This window comes from Diadema setosum, chromosome 11 (genome assembly GCF_964275005.1).
Source record: "Diadema setosum chromosome 11, eeDiaSeto1, whole genome shotgun sequence".
Classification (NCBI taxonomy): Eukaryota; Metazoa; Echinodermata; class Echinoidea; order Diadematoida; family Diadematidae; genus Diadema; species Diadema setosum.
Window position 1 is genome coordinate 7,766,364 of NC_092695.1, and position 24,468 is coordinate 7,790,831.

The 24,468-nt window shown below is 38.6% G+C and overlaps 2 protein-coding genes across 2 annotated transcripts in view; one reads left to right on the plus strand and one right to left on the minus strand.

The window, feature by feature from the left end:
* Positions 1-2,124, plus strand: part of LOC140234628 (uncharacterized) — a 41,775-nt gene extending 39,651 nt beyond the window's left edge. The window contains 2 exon segments of the mRNA XM_072314655.1: positions 443-613; positions 1,300-2,124. Of these exon segments, the coding sequence (XP_072170756.1) occupies positions 443-613; positions 1,300-1,329 (201 nt within the window). The 3' untranslated portion in view covers positions 1,330-2,124.
* A 4,056-nt stretch (positions 2,125-6,180) lies between these two features.
* Positions 6,181-19,122, minus strand: LOC140235259 (transcription initiation factor TFIID subunit 7-like). The gene is made up of 11 exons (XM_072315292.1): positions 18,991-19,122; positions 17,615-17,693; positions 16,784-16,836; positions 15,886-15,966; positions 15,126-15,237; positions 13,104-13,162; positions 12,319-12,460; positions 11,380-11,613; positions 8,788-8,897; positions 7,694-7,753; positions 6,181-7,040 (listed from the first exon to the last, which is right to left on the minus strand). Exons 1-11 carry the CDS (start codon positions 19,081-19,083, stop codon positions 7,005-7,007), a joined length of 1,059 nt encoding a protein of 352 aa, XP_072171393.1. The 5' UTR covers positions 19,084-19,122; the 3' UTR covers positions 6,181-7,004.
* Between the last annotated feature and the right edge of the window lie 5,346 nt (positions 19,123-24,468).

Below are 24,468 nucleotides of genomic sequence, written 5' to 3' on the forward strand. Positions count from 1 at the left end.
ATAGAAACAAACTGCATAAATACTCTGCTTGAACTTGTCCGTATCATCTAAGTGTGACTCCATTCTACTATCTGGATAGTCTACAAAAAATAGTAATCATTTGTTCAAAATAGAAATGATAACTAAGTTATGAATGATATTGCTCTACCAAAGTGAGTACATGAAAGTTGTAAGCCAGTCACTGCATCATTGTGTTTTGACTAGTGTTATTCTCACCTGGAGCCAACGTGAGACCGCATTCAGACATGAAATCAGCTTCAGGTTTTATCTTGACATATCCACCTTCAGCTGGTGCTGGCTTATAATCACCAGCTTCATGAAAGATTTTCTCTGCTTTGTGTAATAGGACGCAAGTATTGAATTCATTTAAAAACCTTTTGCTCAGTCACTAAAATTCTCCTCATCCCCCTCACCACCCCTCCCCCCACTCTCTCTCCCTCAGGAGCCAGCCTCCAGAAGACAGAGCATTGCGTACAGCGTCGGCTTCTCTCCCAAGGTGCTGTCCAGGAGGCGCCGGTCCATGCGGATGTCCCTGGCCAAGAAGTCCAGTGCCAAGGGCAGTCCTGGCCTGACACAGGTCAAGACCAAAGTGGAGAAGACCCCCTCAAAGATGGTAGGTCCTACCCGCAGAGTTCTACGATGGTGGTAACAAAAGCACAGCTAACTCCTGTTATAATGAAGTCCTTGGGACCACCAGTTTCTTTTGTTATATTGAAATATTGTTATAGCTGAATAAATAAAGTATCTAAAGGCATACATAAAATGCACTCCCATTAAAATGATGAACACAGTGCATGATGCGCTCCCGTTATAATAATGAACATATAACGAAATTCCGGATGCAACGAAGTAAAAATTCAGGCCGCAACATTACCGGTTCTTTGTGTATTTATTGTGTATTTTGTTCAATGTAACGAAATTTTGATATGACGAAAGAAAACTGCTGGTCCCCGAGGACTTCGTTATTACAGGAGTCCACTGTAGATTATAGCTATCAAGGACCTGAATTTTTACTTTTAGTTAAACAAAATCTCATTGTAAACTGTGTTCTTTATAACAGGAGTGCACTTATTCACGAGTTTGTTTGTTTGTTTTTTTCAGTCCTTCATTTGGAGTATCACATCCACATATTCTATAAATGGGAAAGTGCCAAAGGAAATTAAATCTTTGTTGTCAATATGAAGAAAAAAATGCAGCAATTTGCTTGAATTACATAGATTTAAAATTGTTCCTTAACTTCCTTTCAAAAGTCTGTTATGCTAGCTCTTATTCACACTCCTTTCCCTCTCTTTCACACAGAAATCCATGGCTAGGTTCTTTGGCAAGTGAGCAGAGGATGATACGACTGGGTTGAATGACTGTGATTCTACTACTGACGGGATAGTTCACGAAGTCGTGGCTTTGTGGCTTTATGACTGCATCACTGTCGGTGAAGATACTGTGTATTCTACAAGGGTATTATACACCACTGGAGATTCTCACTAGTGTTAAGGGAGGGTGGTGTATCTAAGTGTTTCGTATGGCACAAGTCATGGAATTCTTTCTGTTGCTCATCTATTGACCTTTATGGATGGCAAACGCATCAAGGTCATAGTATGGTAGCCTTGGAGGGCAAACAGCAGCATTATGCTAAATTTTCAATCATTTTTAATCGTTCACGTACCATCATGAGTGTAATCATGTCCTGCCTGTGTCACCCCCATAAAGACACACACTAAAGAGTGGAATGCAGTGGTTGTAGTGATAGCACTTTTGAAAACTGAAAATGCTGATAGTGGAGTATGGATTAGATGGTATGCCTGTTTGCAAATGATCTCTTTCTAGAGCTTGTATTTACATTTGTATTATAGCCAGTGAGTTATCTTCAGTGGCATTATTTTCAGATCTATCTACGTAAGTTTTGCAGGGACTTTTGATTGTAATAAATGCTGATGAGCTTAATGAGATACCTGTATATATGATCTATCCACATTTAATCAATTAACTATGCATTAACTATGCATGACGGATGCTCAAGTTTTGACATTTCTAATACCCTTACTAAGCATTCAGAACTTGGACTGTCCATTGCAATGATTTCCGACGTGGTCTGTGCTGTGAGATCATCACCCCCTCCCAAAAAAGCAAAAAGTTAAAACACATCAGCATTTGTAATAGGGAAGTTTGTAACAACATCCTTTCATATTTAATAATATTCACTAATTAATCAGTGCATGGTCCACTGGTGCCCAAAGAATATGTGGAGATTGTGTATGGCCGAAATATTTAAGAAGTGGTGTTCACTTGATTAAATCATGTTAAGTACAATGCATTCAACACTGTAAAATGCAACCAACCAAGGTTCCAGGTTACCTAACAGGATATTTCGTGCTAAGTTTATGATCAGGTACTTGCACTTCAGGCAAGCAAGGTTTCATAATGCTCTAGAAATGTTTAACGGATTGTAACAGAGCAGATCCACTCAATTTCAGTTTCACAAGGCATGGATAGAACAAAACAAAATAATTGATATCACTCATACTCATAGTTAGAATGAGGTCTTTATCCCTCTTTTCTCTTAGAAAACTCTGTGTGATCACTCTATGTGAGATGTATATTGGGCCAGAATGCTTTCATGTCCTCTTTGTCACAGCAAAATGAATACAATTGTAGTTCTACGGGAATATTAATATATTATAGTTTTATTTTCTTTTTTAGCCTTTGGTTCCTTTGGAATGGTGTTATGATTTTGGAACCCCAGGCTCTATATTATCATGCGTGGCAACTCATTCCCTAGTCAGTTGCTAAGTGCGTAATGAATAAATGTAAAATGAACTGCAGCTAATTTAATAAAGGTTCTGAAGTGTACGTTATGAAAAAGATATTCTAGTCACCTCAAATATCTAGTTAGTAGTAGAATGAGAAGCTTCAAGTACTGGAAAATACTGTTAGTGTCGTCAAGAAACTGCACAGTAAGATGGTCCACCGAAGTCCTGTGTTTGCCTTAAGACAGAAATGAAGGAAACAAATGTAAGAATTGATTCCTGAGAAGGATTTTGAGCCAGTCAGAGGTAGACAGTAGCTAACTGCGTTCAACTTCTCACTGAAGCTCATTGCTCAGATCTCGCAGAATTCACCATTATCAAGTTGTGTACCATATGTGTTTATTTGTAAATATTGTAAACTGCATAGCACTTCTATAGACTGTTGTACATATCAGAAGCCTATCAATAGCTGTATTATCTAAATGAGAAGCATATTGATTTCTTTTGTCTGAAACTGTGATTGAACTAGGACCTAGGAGAGATGCAAAAACTGTAATTTCCTATTGGGCATTGCAAACCATCATTATATTTGACAATCTGCATCTTAACTTCTGTAATATCCTCTGTCTCCTTACCCGCTTCATTCATGTGTATATTTTACATTATAATTCTGACAAAGGTGTTAAATTGTGTAGGTGGGTGGCCATCATGATTTAGTAAATGCTTGTGTTCAGAGAACCAATTTCCCTATCCTGTGTTTCAAATACATGATTGCATAACCTTTTCTGAAGCTTTTACCTATAGAATTTTGGCAAATTGTTGTGTGTGCATTGGTACGTGGGATTCTTGTAAGTACAATGTCGTTATTTCAATTCTTAACATGCACTCTGTGATATCCTGACGTGCAAATAGCCAATCTATTGACGAGTCCTCAAAGACATGTACAATGTACCGCATACCTCTTCTTTGGCTTAATCAAATGTCTTCCTGCCTAAAATTTGATTCATAATGCTGGTAGAAATCATATTCTTGTAAAACAGTACAGCATTATGTAGTTTTGATATCAGTCTGGCATTTCTCATGGCATATGCATGCCGTACTCTGGGAGGCCAACAATTTCATCTATGTACACCTGTAAATACGCTTCAAGGGACTGTACAGTACTGGTTGAGGTGGGGATTCATGTTTTGAACATTCCTAAGTGAGATAATGAGAAACCTCTTGTGAAATATGAAAGAGCATGTAATTTTAAGAAGGATTCAATGTCTATTTGATGAAAATTGGTTTTCAAATGGCCGAGATATCCAAAAAAGTGATGATAATAAAAGGCGACAGGCCACGTCTTTTATTAGGATCTATTTGTTTCACCTTGTTTTTGGATATCTCGGCCATTTCAAAACCGATTTTCATCAAACAAACTTTTGATACCCCAAAGAATTGCATGCTCTTTGACATCTCATAGAGTGGTTTCTGAATATCTCGCAAAATGCTTAAAGCTAAATCCTCACCTCAACCAGAACTGTACACACCCTTTAATGCTCGTATCTAGAAAATTGTGCATAGTGGCAGTTTTGTTGGAATTCAAAACAACTACACTGTAGGGGCCTATTAACTACAAAAACACTGTATACACTATCTTGAGAAGGAATTGGAACAATTTAAAGCATTTATAAAAGCAGAAATCTTTAGTACATGGAAATACAAATTCTTAATGTGTATATAACAACTGCCTTTTTCATCAATTTCAATTTACAAAGGGCTTTGCTAATGTATTATGCAAAATTGTCACAGGAGTCATAAAGAGGTTCAGCGATCACGCAGTAGAATCAATTTTTCCCAAGCATATTGGTACATGTACCCTGTAAATATGGTTTTGCCAGTGAGGGATATATGAAGATGTCGACACTCATTCAACTGAGTTTTTGAGCATTACTGTATGTTATATGTCATATCACAGGATGTGCCTAAAAACTTATTTGGTGACCGCGAAGATGTAGAGAAGTTGTTGCAACACAAAATTCTCTTATGATTGGTATCTAGGGTATGTTGGGGACAACTTTTTTATGCAATTTGCATGTAGCTTGAAAACATGTACCATATGTATGCATTTTTTCATATGTTCCATTCAACACTCAGCAGCATACTTTGTGTATTTCTGGCTGTTTTTAGGTACTGTATTCCTAGTACAGAGTCTGCTACGCATACTTGACAAGGAGAAACGCACAAAATGTCCTACCCACTCACATGCGCCCACCAAACCACCGACTGTATATTATGCATTGATAGCAAACACAATATAATGCTGTGTACCATTCATTTCAGGACATTCATCGACTATTTAAATACACACAAACACATACACACAAATTTGGAGGTCAGTACACTTGGGTGGCATTTCAAATACTGTACTAGTATACTGTATTCAGAGACATTGAATGCTCAATGTTAAGATTTATGTGAACAGGACCTTCACGATGCATCAGTTGCAGCATATCGGATGTGCAGAATGTTTCAGTTTCCAACATTTGACTGCATTCTGCTGTATTTAGAGAAGTGTATATATTGTACATAGTCTTACTTTCAAATCATGTGAGTACAAAGGATTGAAACAACATGGGAATAAAACTCTTTATAGCCTTTTAACATTTCATATTTTGTGTATATGTGTGGTACTTTTTGCCCAGAATTGCTACTCCTGCTGAAGATAGGGAAGTTCTTGATATATCCGACAGTGTGAATTGACAGTTGTATAATTCAGTTCCCATTCACATGTTCTTAGAAGATATACCAGAGACCTACTTCAGAAAGCAGTGTACCGTTATGTTCCACTTTTGTAGGCAGTGTGAACAGATAGTTGTACAGATGTATAATCCAATTCATCTGCATACAATTTTCCAGCAGACTCTACATACTTTGAGCCAATTTCAGGAAGCACTGTATAACTCCTGGCAGTGTGAAATGATGATGTCATAATTCACTTCACATACATGAATTCTTGCAGACATGTTTTTTTTTACACTACCAGAAACCCATTTCAAAAAGCATTTTACAATTGCTCTTGACCTTTATTTATACACATACTTGGCAATGCACAACTCTACAGCAGACCACCAGTGTGTGCTTTTACTATGATAAATGCTATTTAAAATCATAAAATGATAATAATATACAATAGGTATAGTTATCATTATCAAGGTAACAGTTTATTCATTTCACTGGATCTACTGGCTAGGGGTACCCAATGTGCAATGGCCATCTTTGAACTGCGAATATAGTGCTGAATGTACATGGTTGTGTATGCAGGGTGGTAATGTTCTTACCTGACAGCATGTAGCGTATGTTACGGTACTCTCTATAAAGGTAACCGTGGGACAACAAAGCCAAGAAATGATTTAGCAATAAATGTAGAAAAGACAAAAATACACACATGCACTAGTTGCAGAAGGCTTCATTCTTGATATGTCGGTATCAAGAACATGGTTTAATACTGAAACGTCTAGAGTGGGTAGGCCCTTTTCAGGGCCACACACATACCAAGAATATGTGGTGTATCATGAAGCCTTCTACCACCATAGAAACCTTCAAAGATTTGAACAATATACTACTCCGATGCTTTGTCTTCATTTTACTGCTATTTGTGATCAATAACATACCTCATACATTACACATTATAGTAGAACTACCTTTGAAAATGGACTTTTGGCATAGAGAGGAACTATGCAATGAATCGTACGTGGTATGATGTCACAATAATTTACTGATTCATCTACTCTTGATGAAACTGTTTACAAATGACATGCACATGAAGACCAAGACCAAAAACCTTTTAATGCAAATACAGTCGTGTCTCCAATCTATGTTAATTTCTTCCTTTCTGATCACAAAGAAAGTGCGAATACCAGAATGATCCACTACTTTTGAGTAGATCCTTCTCTTGGTATCAGTGCTGTATATATCTTGCAAGCCATTCATTGTAGGTCAATGAGCAGACACACCCATGCTCTAATGAGCAGACACACCCATGCTCTACTGCAGGAAGTACCCTTAGCCCCACATGTTGCAACAACTCGACCATTTACCACCATGTAGAACACATCAGGTTTGCGAAGCCACATTCTGAAGACAGGCCCACACTCCGTCCATTGTTGGGTCTGTGCCAGTGTCCGAGTGACTGCGGAGTGTCAAAACGTGCAATGCAAGTGTCCTCGATGTGCTGTCATTGTTTGGTTGAATGCAACAAAGATGCTGATGTTCCTGTTATCACCTGCTTCCAACAATGACCTTCAGTGTCTCAACCTGTGGTAGTGGGTAGGGGAAGCAAAAAAAAAAAACAATATCAATGTGATGAATTGCATTTACTACATACTGTATACTGAAAACACCTGAAAAAGTAGAAGTATAATCATTACCTATAAATATATTGTACATAAAAATATTTTATCAACGAGTGATGGAACTACTTGTTATCCTAATCATAAGAAGCATGGAAAAACTTGTGAATTTGTTTAAATTCTCTTTTCATAACTGTTGGATGAGTAATATGTGGGGTTTGATTCCTAATACTGTATGCCATTCTGACATTAACTGTAAGACCAGAAACATTCGCAGCATGAAACTTTCATGAATTGGAGCCAATGGTCTTTTTCCTATTACAAATTGCTGATGATGATGATGTACAGCAATGTACTGGCATTTACTGTATTATGTAGACAAAACTTCAACAAGCATACTACTTTAGCAAAATTTTAGCTCCTCACAAAATTTGCGAGTTTTATGCATGCAAAAATGTCTGGTTTTACAGTAATCAGGCACACTTTCGTGTTATATTGAGGGAAAGTTTGCACAAGAGGGCTTTTTCCCCCTCCCAGTCTATTCTACAGTGGACCACCAAGAGGCCACATATTGCCATCTGTAATAAGTATTTCAAAACATGAAAGAAGTTTGTTCACCTCCTCTTGCTTCTTCTTCATGTCTGACAACAGATCCTCGAGCTGTGACTGAAACCGTTGCTGTTGGAGACAAGAAAACATGACAACGTTAAGGAAAAGTTCTTGTCCATGTGCATACAAACATCATAAATATAGGAGAAGGCCCCCAACAAGCACTATAACAGGGCTTGTGATGCAGCTTGGTAACAAAACCAGTCAAAAACTGCAACATGAAATATACTGTAAAAGTGGATATTTTTGCGCGATTAATTTTTCGCGTTCAGCCAGGTAAGAAGAGTTTCGTATGTTTTTAATTCCATGGAATGAAGACATCAGCTATTGGAACATATGGCAAGCAAAAATATTTGCGTGCTTTCATTTTTGCCCTTTTTTCTGGTTGTGCGAAATGCAAGAAAATTATATCACCGCGAAAATTTCCCTACCCCTCCCCCAACCATTTAATGAATACATCCCACAAAAGTTTTGGTTCACACAATGTTGTACTGTATTTTTTCAAAATGGCTGTAAACTGGTTGAAAATTGGTTGTTAATGCTGAAAAGAACTTTAAGAAAGTAGATAAACAGATATGCCATGATCATGTCTACAGGTGGTAAATATTGCCAAAAGTTTGATCCTCCAGCAATATTTTTCTTGCACACTAGGTTCCACCTCTAGATACGAGCAAGAAAGAAGACAAGAGTGGAAAAGTAGAACTCCATCAGTTTGTGTGTTTCCTCACTGCTACAATGGAAAACACTTTTTACATGCGCTTTGGAAAATGATGCACCATCTTATGTCAGGTGAAATCAACTAAAAATATGAGAATCATTAGAGTGCACTACGATTATAATGAATACAGTTACAACACAACACTTGTTACAAAGAAGCAAGAATTGAGGTCCCAAAATCATTATCTACATTATTTTTGTATTTCTTATTGTTTTGCTATAACGAAATTTTGACATAACGAAAGAAATCTGCCAGTCCTTAGGACTACGATATAACAGGAGTTGCCTGTACGAATCTTGCAACTGTGGGAAATCTTTGCATTCAAAAAGGCAGATGACCCTTTGACAACGACAGTGAGAAGATGTGATCTTGTCTAGCAGCTTACCTTGAGCATCGGGTTATCCAAGCTGGCGATGGAATCCTCCAGGCTTTTTTTCTTGCCCTCCTGCTCAATCAGTTCCTCTCTCAACTCGGCCAGCCGCTTGGCTAACTCATCTAGTAGTCCAGGGCAAGGGGGAAAGTGTGTGGAGAGGGAAAAGATAGAGGGGTTGAGTGAGAGTGGAAAATGTTTGAATTCATCATGCAGAACTCCAAACCTTTCTGACTGAAAAAAAAAATATATATACATATATAATACAGTATATATATATATATGGCTAATCTGGCTCAAAAGTAGGAGAGGAAGAGCAATGCTCAGAGGAGTGTGTACAGTAAAACTATCAAGAAAAAATAGGAAACCCTTATTGAAACAAGAGCTGAGAATGGTCAAAATGCAGATTCTTTTCTTCAAATGCAAAATGGTTGGGAGGTTGTAAATGGTTGTAAATTCACTGATCTCATCCGTGATGTGATGATAATTCATGTAATCCTATGAATGGTGCTTGCCAGCACATTCACCTGAAAGCAAGTCTGGTATTTGGCAATATTATAAGAAAAAGGTTATGAATGCTTTCAATCCATAACAATGAAATGTATGCTCTTTGAAGCGTTGACTGACGGACCATTCTGGGTCATTAACTAATTTATGCTTATGTCATGGGCAAACTTATGTATTATGCCACTTGGAAAACAAATAAAGTGCCAAACCTACCAAGAAACTAGATATATCGCTACGGCTACTGATATGCCTCTGCCATAATGCATGGTTCTCCTAATAGGTCTATAGTACAATGTCTTGACAATGTGTGATGACAGTTTCACACAATTGGCAAAATATTAAGATGACAGGTTTGACACAAATGTGCTGAATGTTCACTTTCTAGAACTAGGTTCAATTGGATGAATGACTAAAATGTCAGAGTGCAGGTATTTGGGGAACTGATGATTTTTACTTGACTTTTGACCCTTTTATAAGTTCATGACGCAAATCTCTCGTTTGAAGAGGCTACACCCCCGTAAATAATGCCAGTGTATATCTTGGCAATCAATGACTTAAAATCCAAAGATATAAAACACCTGTTTCTTGACCCTGGCCTAATCTAAGCATCAGTCATCGCCACTGCGCCACGGGGGGGGGGGGGGGGGGGGGGGGGGGCACCGCGAGAGGAGGAGATTGTTTTGGTTTTGCCATGGGCTATGTAGCTCCATGGTGCGTGTGTGTGTACGTGTGTGTGTGTGTGTGTGAGTGTAGACATTCAGCGTATGCAGACAGAGCATGCCTGTACTGCAGCCCACCTCCCCAACTCATCCACGGCTTGTACTTTATCCCCGACAGTGAGCAGCACCGGCAAACTGGCAATGCTCTCCTTCTTATTCCTGTATTTTCGTTATTTACGGGTCAATTTTTTTCGTTCAAAATGTAAAATGGATGACCGTAGAATTTCTCAATAGAATATAAAATTCAAAACTTTAGAAAGGGTAGAGAAAATTGAGTTCACTTTGAATGGTGTGCCACAGGCAGATATCCTTATCATGCTCTTGCGTAATACGACAGCTGCTGTAGTCATTAAACCCTGGCTTGGCCTCCAGGTTTGTCACGCCTGAGCAGAAAGTTAATTTGCAATGGACAAATACTTCGACTCCCAACTCTCAAACGAAGAATCGTTAAGGGGGTATAGCACCCCAGTTAGCTTCGTTAAAGTGGGGTCTCGCCTCAAACGAGGGATTGACGGCATGTTATGCATTGAGTAATTTTCAAGGTATTGAGAAAAAGTATAATGTCAGTATCAAATGGGAAAATAGCATTATCTAAACCTGGTCTTTGACCTTTGACCTCACAGTTCCACAGAGAATCACTGTTAGGTAGAACATGCATAAATATGTAAGTTTCATGATGATACCTTGAGTTACTTTCGAGATATGGAGGAAAAAGTGCAATTTAGCACTTTCACTTGACCTTTGATTTTTCGACCTTTGGGCAAGAAACTTCCCCAAAAATATATATTGGGTAATACATGCCATACATCAAGTTAAAAAAAAAAAAACCTTCAGGCATATAGCATTTTAAGGAAAGTAGTGATATTTTGAGGAGTTGACCTTGACCTTTGACCCCCCTGACCTTTGACCCATGACCCCCAACTTCCCTAGATAATCACTGCCCATCAGTACAAGCATATATACTAAGTTCCATGAAATACCTTGAACCATTTGCGAGACATGGAGAAAAACATGAAATTTCAATTTTTTTTTACAAAATAACCTGTGACCTTTGACCTTTGACCCTGTGACCCTAAAATCCACACAAAGTATTATCCCCCAAGGATATACCCTCATACCAAGTTTGATGTAAAACCACCACACAGTTCTTGAGATATCGACAAAAACAAAACGGGACGGACGGACGACCCGAAAACATAATGCCTCCGGCCACTTCGTTGCGGAGGCATAAAAAGAAAAGTCATTTTATGGATGTGCATATAAGCTAATTAAAATCTTGCTCAATGCAAGGATGGCACTAATATCAAAATTATATCACAAAGTTTTCTTAGAGAGTGCCACCAAATGATAGGTGATGCCTCTCTTGGTCCCACATACTCACTTTCCTGTTGGCCATCATCCTCATCCTCCTCTCCTTCCATACCATCCCCTTCCTCCTCGTCATCAGCTCCCCCTCCATCGCTCTCCTCCATCTTGGACGCCTCTCCCCCCATCAGGACCCGGCCGCCCTCTCCTGCCCCATCTTCCAGGTCCTCGATGTTGACGTCCATGTCCTCCTCGTCATCCTCATCGTCGGAGCTGCTGACGTCGCCGAACATGTCCTGGAGGAGCTCACCTAGTAGGAGAGCAGGCATTGCAAGATTGGGAGCATTATACCTTTAACCCATTGAGGACGAGTAGATTTTCCTACAACACACACTTCCCATAGCCACCTGCCCAAGTTTTGTGTGCTCGGGACTAGTCTTCAACGGGTTATTAAGTCACTCATGTGTAGTGGCAACCTTCACAGAATTGATTCATAGCCTGTTCTCATTTGCAGACTAGGCTGTACGTACAGATTAACCCAACACTAAGTGCATGCAACAACTGACTACTTCAACTTCTTCTTCTTCTCGTCATATGGCGTGCGGTTCCTGGTTGATCAAATGTCAAGCTGGCGGTAATTATTCTGTAACTAGTCATTGGAGGCAAATTACATACGGACCAGTATCATCTCCCTGTTTTCCAGCATGTATAAGAAATGGACTATTTCACTGGGCTTGCATTTTGCTCTGTGCAAGGGTTGTACTGGGATATTAGTTGTCCGTCCCTCACACAGACATGAGACCACTTCCATTTCACATCCCATGTGTGTCTCTATCAAGTTTAAGGTCACAAGCATCTTCACAAATTAAATGTGTATGCATGTCTGGATTATGCACAGAAACATGGATTCCAACCACTCAATTAGTAGAAATGATCAGGAAAAATGTGACTGTCTTTGGAACCCTCCAACAAAAACGCTTCCCAAAACAGGATCCCTCGATCCCACCCCCCTCACCGTTCTGAGTCGACTCCATTACGTCGGTCCTGTCATCTTTGATGTCCTCCTCGGCCAGCACCTCCCAGCGGATCTTGATGGCTGTGCTGTCCATCCGTAGCAACCGCTTCACCTCCTCTTCCACATCGGGGGCCTCGATGTACTGCATCAAAGAAGACATACACACAGTTGGTGTGTGGTGTGTTTGGGTGTGTGTGTATGAATTATTATAATATGTTGGGGGGGGGGGTGGGGTGGGCTAGCACACAACTCAGGTTTCATACATCCTTTGATACCAGGCTAATAAAGATCTCTATATTTCATATGTCATCAAGTATCATTTCTTTCCCTTGAACTAACACATTGATTCAGTCAATAGATACATGTTAGGGTGGGGGGTGGTAAGTTGTTCCTGGCACACAACTCCTGTCCGTTTTCCCACATGTTTCATACATCCTTTCATAACAAGCTAAAAAAAACAAAACAACAACTCTACTTTTGACATGGCTTCAAGTATTATTCCTTTCCCTTGAACTAACACATTAATTCAGTCCATATCTATTTTTAGGAAGCCACATCTGTATACACACATCTTTAAAATCTGTGAATATTTCCTACCAACAATGACACTAAAAGCGATTATATAAAATGTCACAATCAGTAAAGAGATTTCATACACTTAGGTCAAGTTGAAGTTTAGAAATAAAAATGCCCAACATCACTAAAAGAAATTCTGAGATGCTCCCCCCCCCCCCCAAAAAAAAAAGAAAAAAATGTATAAAATCTAAATTTATACAATAACATACCTTCTTTTTTGCAGTTTTCCTGAAACGCCTTTTCCTGACATTTTTCAGTGGTGGCGTGACTGTAAAATTTGGAAAAAAGAATTGGGTAAGACTTAGAAGAAAAAGCATATGAATTCAGAGATACAATGGGTATAGAAATCACTTTCATCCCATCAGCAAAGACTAAAGGCCATACTCAAAACAGAAAACAATAACTGTTATCATGACATGATGTGAAATGAGTAATAAAGGACAAAGTGCACTCTGTGACATGCTGACAGCTCGGTTACATTACTGCCAGTCACACTGCTGTAAGAGCTTTATTTTCTGTCACCATTTACAGTGCTGGGTGTGAATATGACCAAAATAATCAGAGAACCAGACACATCAAAACAAAACCTTTATAAAGCAAAGGCAAAATAAAAGAAGGCAGAAACACAAAATAAAACAGGGCCTCATCCAAATCAAGCTCAACTTACGACGACAGTCCCCTGTATTGATTTCTCCCTTTTTACAGGTAGGGGATACCTTTTACAGACCTCCCAAAATGCAGCAAAACATTAAATATGAACCTCAGGGGACTTGTTTAGGCCACTGCTGAGAAATTTGGAAGTCAACAGTTATCTACAATTTGAATAATGCACAAAACTCAACTACTCAGTAGTTCTGTGTGTCAGCCACACTTAAGCCTTTTTGTTGCAGTCTTCTGTATTTTTTATCTATAAACACAAATCTAAAAGTATAAGAGCTGATGTAATAACATATAGAGTGTGTGGCAAGAATGTATATAGAAATGTTTGTAAGTTTTGATGAACTTTCTTCACAAAATATACATGATGGACACACATGCAGTGCATGGGTCTGCAAAGGTAGCCTAGTAATGTATTGGAATTTACAGTGAGCCCCGAAAAAAATTCAATTCAAAATCTAACGGTCAACAAAATGTACTAAATGTTACTTTCCACTTTCAATACTTTATGGGAGTTTCGAAAATGATACTCTCTTCAACATACCACTGTATTTATACAACTCTTCATTTAAGGCATGCAAATGGGATTCCCTACCTTTAACATACCACTACAGTTTGCATTATAATGTTCCTTTAAATCTATGTGTATTAGGGACGATGCTGTTATGAAATTGACAATTGCAATGTTGATTTGTATGTATTTTTTTTTTTATACAATGCACCAGTTTATATTGATTTGTCATTGTACTTGGAAAACGATAATGCTGAAATAAACAAAAGCAAACCAAAGCAAACCAAACTAGAGAAGCACTCTGAGAGCGCAGACCTCCGCCAAGCATGCAGCTTATTTCCACCACTGATCTTGTTCTTCCAATAGAGATATCAGTGATTTTCACCCATACATACTTATATAGCATCGTGTGTTGAAAGTCGCCCGATTTCCCAATATAGAAGCCTTTATTACGTCATGAACCATCAGCTGCATGTCGCACCTCGAGCGCGCAGAAACTAGCGCACGCACTTTAGTGCGCGCATGCAAACCTCGATACGGTAAGCGCAGCCTGAACTCCCAAGTTCATTGACCCTACCAGCCAAAATATCAAAAATCCTTCATAAATTCCCAAGAAATTATTGGATCACTACCAAAAGTTAATCGTTTGGTACTTGTGTCATTCTCAACCTTTCCTGCAAGTTTCATCCCAATAAGTTCGCTACTTTTTGAGTTATTTTGCACACGGACAAACGAACGAACAGACAAACCAACGGCAACAAAAACATAACCTCCTCCTTTGGCGGAGGTAACAAGAAAAGACCCCTGTGTTTAAAAAAAAAAAAACATAAATAAAATACATATAAAGCAAACTTTTGTTACAATGACTCAATAAATTTTAGCTGTATCTGCCCCTGTCATAGGAATTTCACTTTTATTTTATTTTTATTTATCTATTTATTCAGTCTTCTTTCAGCAGGGTAGCCCCATCAGTAGGCAGGTACTGTTCTTTCTGGGGGGCCCTGCACATTTTAGAAGACAAGACTGTTTTATTGACATAATTCAGAATGTTATGTCGACATACTTCCATGCTTCCAGATGAATTTCTTGTCCACCTTTTCTGGCTTCTTAACTGGGTTTTGTTTGACTTCCTCCTCTGGTAGTAATGGTGCATCTTCCACATTGCAAACTAACATCTAAAAATAGAGATAAAATGTCTCAATCCATTAAGATTACATTTTGAGCAGAAAAAAAAAGAAGAGAAACCCACACAACTCAACAAATATGTGTATCAAAAGAAAGTTGTATAAACAATGTACCACTATGTCCACAATTCAAAATCTCAGGAAAATGAAGTGATTGAAATTAACCAAATTCATTTGGGACTACAATACGATTTGTCAGGTGGAGCTGGATCACTTCACAACATCTTTGCACATATTCTTGCTGTTCAGCACAACAGTCGCAGAGATATGAGGGCATGAAGAAGCGAAATTAAATCACGCTCTCGTAGCACGTCATAACTTTCTATTCATACGTTTGATATTGTTTCAATCAATTCCTTTATAGGTAACTTTTCATTTCAATGGCTGCCAGCTTGCTTTTGATAAAACCTCCTAAAAGTAATCCCCAGTCTAATCTACAGCATGCTACTCTTACATGCATTGCAATAATCATAAACATTGCATTACCTCTGCTGAAAATGAATAAAAATTACCAGTCATTGAAACAACACTACAAACAGGAGAATGGCGGCGTGTGTCAGTGTTACACGAGTTATCAAATGTTGTTTATACATTTACTTCACAGTACTACCAAATACCTTCTGCTTTCATTTATACTACCTTTGAAATGTCCGCTGTTTTCCAGAATGTCTTCTTATCAAAAGTCTTGTGCGATTCAATCATACAAGGCAGATCAACAATCTGAGAAACAAACAAGAGACAAACAGACAAGAATAATTTTTTATTGCTACCTTTTGCATAATTAATATCTAATGAATTTAACTTTAATGGAATGAAATCTCATTCCTTTTACATCTAGTTTCACATTATATCATATGGAGGTTCCTTCTTCACACTTTTTAGAACAAGCTCCTTATTTGCTTGTTACAAGCTGAATGATATTTGAAAGTCATTTTGCCGATCCCCTGCAAAATGCAGCATGGAAACCACAGAAGTACAGGAATGTATTTACTTTCGTGCATAGACAAAAAAAGCCTCTACCAATTATCATGTATGAAGTAAGCACAGAATTTGAATGCCAAAGTACATTGTATGTGATGAAAGTGGTCCGTTTGTGCTTCAAAGTAGAAAAGGGACAGGAGCACAACCTACTACCACTACTTCCTGTTGTTTAGTCCATAGTTTTTGCACTATAAAGAAGGAAACCCTGTCAATGTAGAATTAGTTTTATAACAATGTGTTTCATTGATTCCTATTTGGTAAAACCCCCTTCTAACACTCTGTTGCCATTTCTCAATGACTGAGAATGCTAGTGTAATGCAATGTACTCTATTCAGGTACTTATCAATGTGATATTGTTTGAACACTGAAATTGTCAACAGAGCTCATCATGATATTGTACAATAAGCATCGCTGTGGCCTTTGTACAAAATGAAATTCCAGAGTGATATGTATCCATACATTATCAAATAAATACACTTATTGAAACAGTCAAATTACCCTCTATGATATGAATGTCATGGATTAAAGAGGGAAGTAAATATGATGGAATGTATACCTTTGCTGCAAATGTCTCCTCTTCAATTGAAACCAGAGCATGTCTGCAGTCACCTGTGGGCATTTATACATCGCAGGAATTTTATCACTGATCATCTTTCAAGGTTCAAGGTTACCTGACCGCCAACTTGTTACTGTACATAATTTTATGATTCATGTTTGTATGGTGTGTAAAAAAGGCTTCAATTGGCCTCAATCAATCAATCAATCAATCAATCAATCATTCAATCAATCAATCAATCAACATCAAAGTCCAGACTTTCTTCCCCTTCATCACATGGTATGTAAATGAAATAATTAGCATTTTGTACTTTAGAATGTAAATATTACCATAAAAGGCAAACAGAAGAAATATCCTACCTAATGATGATCACATACACTCTATGTTTTAGACAGTTGCATTGACTACAAAAATAATGTCAGTACAATTAATGTAAGGAAACTGGTCTCTCCAAAACAATTACAGTATTTAGCATTTGGTGACAGTGCATGACAAAAAAATCTGATATTCACTAGCACTAGGGTCAGGATCAATCTACTATTTCATCTGGCCTATAAAACACAATAAATAGTATTAAAGTTGTTAGCCAAGTATATAGCAAATACAAGGTAATTTACATTCTATGTAAAACATACACAAAGTCTTTCAAATGTAGTTTGTATGTGTTTCCCTAGCCTCAGTAGTAGTACCAAGGGTCTGGTTTCTTAGAGAAAAGGCTAAACTGGTTCTCATGTCTCTCGGTACATTTTCACATCTGACTGCACTTGTACATGCACATTTGCCATAGTTTCATGCTCAGAACTGCATTTTCATACTGTTTGTAACACTCACTGTGCATTTCAATAGCCAGGTAATCTTTCAAAGTCTGTGCTCCGGACTGGATAAGTGCTCGTAAATCTGCTGCTGCATGCTGCAAAAGAAAAGAAAAAATATTAAGAATTTCTGCATGTTTCAGAACTGTATTACAATACGAAAATAGAGTTCTTGAGGTGCAGAAACAAAGGCTATGTTTCACTGTCAAAACCCTATAGTAGCTATCTAATATTATGCAACATATCTTTCAAGTAAAGTTAACCAAGCTAAAAATCCATTTGTACAAACTAAACTGATTATGGCAAGCTCAAAGAGGTCAGTTGAGAAATGTGTGTGTGTGTGTGTGTGTGTGTGTTTGTGTGTGTCTGTTTTCGTGTTTATCTGTGTGTGTTGTGTGCCCTCTAGGAACTGTGCTTCGCAACTAACTTCATTCAACTTGTCTTAGACGCTAAATCATTTGTACATTGATTTTTAGCTCCCAGTTATCAGGTTATACTTGAAAGATACATTACATGATATTAGAGAGCTAACTTCATCTTCAGGTTCAGATTGCTCAGTGTATGTCATGATCGCTTGTAGCCCAACCAGACGCTGTTACGCTATCGCGACGTACCATGTACAGCGACTGGGCTGTGTATAGTTAGATCGCTTGCAAAGAGTGAGTTGTTTCAAGTGGCGAAAAGAAATAATGGAACTTCCCAATTAGGATTCACTCTGAAATACTTGTAGGCTACTTCAATACTTGAGTGATTGGAAATAAAGTATTACATTTTCTGTGATTTTGGTGCAATTTGTGGATGCGGAATTTGACATATCTAGGGTTCTACATGGATAGCTAGAACAGTACAACGGAAGTTAACATTAGCGACTAATGTTAACTCTTAGTGAATTTACTAAGATATAAAATACTGGTACAGCATACATAGGCTACTCACTCAAGAATTTACAGCGCTAACATGGAAAAAATTAAATCTAAAACTAACAGCAGCACGAACATGCATTTTTATCGCCAATCCTGCGTGCGTTCCCGTGCGTGTATGGTTTAGGACAAGGTTCTATCTCTAGACCTTACCTAGTCTAAATCATAATGACTCTTTTGACCATGTTGACCACCACTTAGCAACAGACATCCACAAGAGAATTGTCTTTGGTAAGACTGCCTTTAATTAATCCACAATAATTTCAATTATAAAGAGTTTTCAGCGGAAAGACTCATGAGAAAATGTCAACTTTGAACAGCACAACAAGAAACAACTGGTGCGTCCATCTATAATCACTGTACTAACACAAATCTATACATATGGGACCAAAGTCTACCGTACATCTGTTTCTCCCCAGTACCGTTGTTTCTCGAATTTCGTCTTAAAAACGTTCATAAAGTAAAATTTACTTACTTCTGGAACACGGAGAATTAAATGGTTTTCCAAATCAGGAAGGAGCTCTTCCTTTCGCTTCGTTGCAGGTGTTGGAGGGGCTTTCGAAGACATTTTAGTTATCTTATAGAGGGATGATCACACAACACAACGTCAACGGTAGGATCACATAAAGATCGATTAGTTCTAGACTCTACCTGAAGTTAGTATGCGAATTGAAGCGAAGATGCAGCTATCCACAGCTGCGCGCAGCACAACGATGCGCGTTAAATGTGAAAACGAAGAAAAAAAAAATGCAATGCGATTATCTTTCCATCCTATTTGTGTTTTTAAATGGCTCTTGACGTCAACTAGATTAATTGTAATTGATTTGAATTTGATTGAAGCAATTTACAAATGTAGAACAATCAATGCACTTTAGGGCCCTATCAGTTTAGATACAATCACAATATTACAAATCAAGCCAGACTATACAAGTACGTGTAGTTGTAAATTTATTATAATCTTTATAGCGACTTTACAGTAAAAGCAACATTAAATTGAAATAAATGAGGGAGAGAGAGAGAAAGAGATAGAGAAAGAGACCTACAGACAGCTGACAGACAGATGGAGAAACCATCATCTCTATAATACTGTCAATGAATATAAGATTATATATATATATATATATATATATATATATATATATATATATATGTATATTTATAGCGAAGAATCAAGAAATAAACTAGTAATGCATTATTCGCCAATAAGAATGAGTTTATTGAACTTATTGGCGAAATAATGCATTACTAGTTTATTTCTTGATTCTTCGCTATATTGGAGCCAATACGTGAATTCGCAACATTATATTATATATATACAAGTATAGAGGCCATTATATACGTGCCATTTTTTTTTTTTTCGGAGTAGAATTCAGAATCTAAAGGGTTATCGGAAGTAAGTTTGCTTGTACAGTATTGTCTCAAGTCGGCGGCCCCACTGAGATTTCAAATATGAAATAATCTATTATTTGTATCGAGATTTCACATTTTATTTGTAATGATAATAACAATTATCCAGGGTAGCCTCTTCACTGTCTCCACTGCTCTATCAGAGGGCCCTGCCATTATTATTACCCTAGCTTTGCCAGGTTTCTGGATGCAAGTGTTTGTCGCGCATATTATATAGTGCATTCAAAATCATGCACTAAGGGCCTATTATGTCTGAAGATATTAAATGCAAAACAGATATATAAACAGATTTTTGTTTACATTAGATATTTGAGATTAAACCTGTTGAAACACAGATAAATTCATTAGAATATACGTGATATTTCTGATATCTTGTATGAAAATAAACTTTCTTGTTATGTAACGAGGGAAGTATCATTGCAAAGATTCTGTTTTTATTTATTTGATGATGACCTTACTTAAAAAAGAACAAAAAACTAGGCCTATATCTGGTTTTGCATTCGAACTTTTTACAATGTATTATGCATATATATGTGTATGTGATATAGGGATATATGTGTGTGCGCGCGCGTGTGCACATACTAGGCAGTGCATGCCTTCCTCGATCGGCATTTATTATCAGGGGAAAGATCAGCAAAATTCAAATCAGCAGTATATTCAACAATATACCTCGCGCCAACTGTGAAGTGTTTGCGTGTATTATAGCATGCGAGTTCCATGGTCGTCCGAGTTATGAAGTCTTATAAATCTCGATCGTATACAATAATGCGTGTATTACTCACAACGGCGTAGCCAGGATTTGATCTTAGGGGGGGGGGCGGTTAGTCTGCGAGGGAGCGAAGCGACCGAGCCCGAGCGAGCGGAGCGAGCGAGGGGGGAGGGTGTGGGAGGGGGGTGTCCCCCCTCCCACGGTAAGAACTTTTTGCATTTTGATGTTGTAAATGGTGCAATTTGATGCATGTTTTTGCGCGTTTTATCGACGTGAAACAGTCCCACTTGTTTAAGGTAGCAGTATATTTTAGTGTAGATAATTATTGAACAATTTGCCTTTAAAATGGTATAATTTTAAATACACTTCTTGTATTAATTCTTTTCACTGAATATCATGAACGCGACTGAACCCGAGCGAGCAGAGCGAGCGAGGGGGGAAGGGAGGGTGTGGGAGGGGGGTGTCCCCCCTCCCACGGTGAGAACTATTTGCATTTTGATGGTGCAAATGGTGCAATTTGATGCATGTTTTTGCGTGTTTTAACGAATTGAAACAGTCCCACTTGTTTAAGGTAGCAGTATATTTTAGTGTAGATGATTATTGAACAATTTGCCTTTAAAATGGTATAATTTTAAATACACTTCTTGTATTAATTCTTTTCACTGAATATCATGAACGCGACTGAACCCGAGCGAGCAGAGCGAGCGAGGGGGGAAGGGAGGTGTGGGAGGGGGTGTCCCCCCTCCCACGGTAAGAACTTTTTGCATTTTGATGTTGCAAATGGTGCAATTTGATGCATGTTTTTGCTCGTTTTATCGACGTGAAACAGTCCCACTTGTTTAAGGTAGCAGTATATTTTAGTGTAGATTATTATTGAACAATTTGCCTATAAAATGGTCCAATTTAAATACACTTCTCAATATTAATTCTTTTCACTGAATATCATGAACGCGACTGAACCCGAGCGAGCGGAGCGAGCGAGGGGGAGGGGGGTGTGGGAGGGGGTGTCCCCCCTCCCACGGTAAGAACTTTTTGCATTTGATGTTGCAAATGGTGCAATTTGATGCATGTTTTTGCGCGTTTTATCGACGAGAAACAGTCTCACTTGTTTAAGGTAGCAGTATATTTTGATGTAGATTATTATTGAACAATTTGCCTATAAAATGGTACAATTATTTAAATACACTTCTTGTGTTAATTCTTTTCACTGAATATCATGAACACGACTGAACCCGAGGGAGCGGAGGGAGCGAAGGGGAGGGGAGGGTGTGGGAGGGGGTGTCCCCCCCTCCCACGGTGAGAACTATTTGCATTTTGATGGTGCAAATGGTGCAATTTGATGCATATTTTTGCGTGTTTTAACGAATTGAAACAGTCCCACTTGTTTAAGGTTTAGTGTAGATTATTATGAACAATTTGCCTATAAAATGGTATATCATTTAAATAATCTTCTTGTATTAATTCTTACACTGAATATCATGAACGCTGTCTGCAGTTCAGCAATCAAACAGAAAAAGTATGCACACGAGGGTGTAGATAGGGGCATATCCCCTCCCGCACGAAGGTGATTTTGCGTTTTCAGACCTGAAATTCAGCGATCTGGTGCAAATTTTTGGTGCAATACTTTTTCATCGAAGTGTTAAAATCACGGAATTTAGCTCTTATTCCGAATGTGCGCCATCTGTGTGTATGTATAAAGTCTAGTGAGGTAGAGCTTAGGGGAAGGGGGATTCCCCCTCCCGCTCGCGGAGCTTTTGCGTTTTTAGAATTGAAATAAAGCGATCTGGGTTATAGCCATAGTCTACTTCTATGCATGGCGGAAGGGGGGGGGGGGAGGGGTGGGCGAGCAGGGAGAAGGCGTGGGCGAGTGTTATCTCCACCCTTCCCTTCCGATGGAGCTTTTGCCTGAAATTGAGATATCTCGTATACGCATATTTGATGGAATCAACATTTGGGAAATCAAAAAAAAAAAAAAAATGATGGGGGGGGGGGGGGCTGAGGGAGGAAAGGGGAGGTGACCATTTCTGTGATATCGGAATGATTGTGTCGAACCATCCAATGTTTATAATGTACTGTGAGACTTAATGGAGTATTGCTGAATAGACAAGAAAAAAAAATCATGATGTTTTAAGATTTATATCTACTGGGCGCTCCATGCACTATTTTCTGCGTGTTTTTCTCATTACTTGGCAGCTATCTTAAAGGGGAAAAAGAAATGTAAAAAGGCGACGACCAATGAAGTTTTAGCTTTGAAGTCATTGTAGTGGTAACTTCTGTCAGCGACGATATCTTAATGCGTCAAAAATGTTCTATTCATAATAATTCAGTGTTTAATTGCTCAATTGAAAACGTGTGATTTGTGTAGTTCGGTGTCTTTTGGCATTCTTTAAAGTCCGTTTATCTTCCTCCAGATAAAGATGATAGTCACGAAACTTTCATATTCACATTTGACAAAACGATTCGTTCCGAATGAAATTCATTCACGTGATCCAGGACTCCGTTCCTTCTGGCGTCGACCTACTCTGGCGAGATCATACGGATGAATTGGACGGAAGTGAACAGAATACGCTGCTCAGGGACCAGAAGTTAGGTGATCTCGTGATCGCCTGGGATGCACACGGTAAGGCGGAGATGGGGGTGGTGGTGTTAGGGGTTTAACCCCCACCCCCACCCGCTTGGGCTGCCAAGTGAAAATGTGATGTGCACAGAAAACGCCATTTGAGTCCAGACCCACACAGTATGTTCGTATAGCATTCTGCTTCAGGCTCAGCCCAACGATGACAGAGTTGACATAAAATTATATTAAGACCTATCTTTAAACCTCAGTTCCTCAGTTTTCAAGGGTGATATATTCATGTTACCATTATTTACGTAAAACATACCGCCATTGCTTTTCATGATTTATCAGTAATTATAGCTATACATTATACTGTCGTCTCCCGTTATAACGTAGTCCTCGAGACCGGCGGTTTTCCTTCCTTCAATCGAAAATTCGTCATAATCGAACAAAATAATAAACAGTAAAAAACAGACAGCGGATAATGTTGGGCCTGCATTTTTACTTTGTAGTAACCGGAATTTCGATATAACCGTGTACGCTATCGATATATAGTCGGAGTGCACTGGAGAGATGTCAGTTTTTGCAAGGTCAAGTTAATTCAGTTATAGGGGGCCACTAGTATAAAAAAGCCGTGTTTCAGACAACGTATAAATATTGCGTGTGGTCCTATTTTCTGTGTTTTTTAAGAGTGCTCTTGTTTTCGTCTGTGTGGCGTGTCAGATCTGATAATTGTGGTCAGTCATTGATTGGTCATTTTATTGAGATTATGTCTATGCAGCGAGTATGGTCGTCTCGAGGTTAAAGTGGCCAGGAGGACATACTGTTGTTATATGCTAATTCGCACGGATCAATTCATTTAAACTTCATAAACTGATAAATTGACAAGACTGTACGTAGCTTTGAGATACAATGAGATCTATAAGATAATATATGCACAGTATTGACAGTGCTGTCAAAACAGCGCGAGATCCTGACAGCGTACAGTTAGTGTTGAAAATTGTCGTTCTTGATGTTGTTTTCGGCATCCTGGCCAGCGCATCTTTTATGCCTCGTCCAAACAAAACTCCACGATTGGTGTCATTGGCCTGAACGGAAAACACCGACGCGTCCTCGTCAGGAAGTACGAACTCGTGATCAACGGACTGGCGTATCACAATGGATACGTCTACTGGACTAACGCCGTCAACTCGCTGAAACGGTTCGGGGTGGGAATAGGTTGGGTTTCTGCCGAGGCACAGCACGCGAACAACTTCTCGTTTACTGTAACTGGCCTGGCA

Coding starts and splice junctions, on each gene's coding strand:
- LOC140235259 (XM_072315292.1), bottom strand. CDS start 19,083: ATGTCTTCGAAAGCCCCTCCAACACCTGCAACGAAGCGAAAGGAAGAG. Junction 15,238..15,885: donor AAACAGCGGACATTTCAAAG/GTAGTATAAATG, acceptor CTCTATTTTTAG/ATGTTAGTTTGCAATGTGGA. Junction 7,041..7,693: donor TGAAGAAGAAGCAAGAGGAG/GTGAACAAACTT, acceptor CCACTACCACAG/GTTGAGACACTGAAGGTCAT.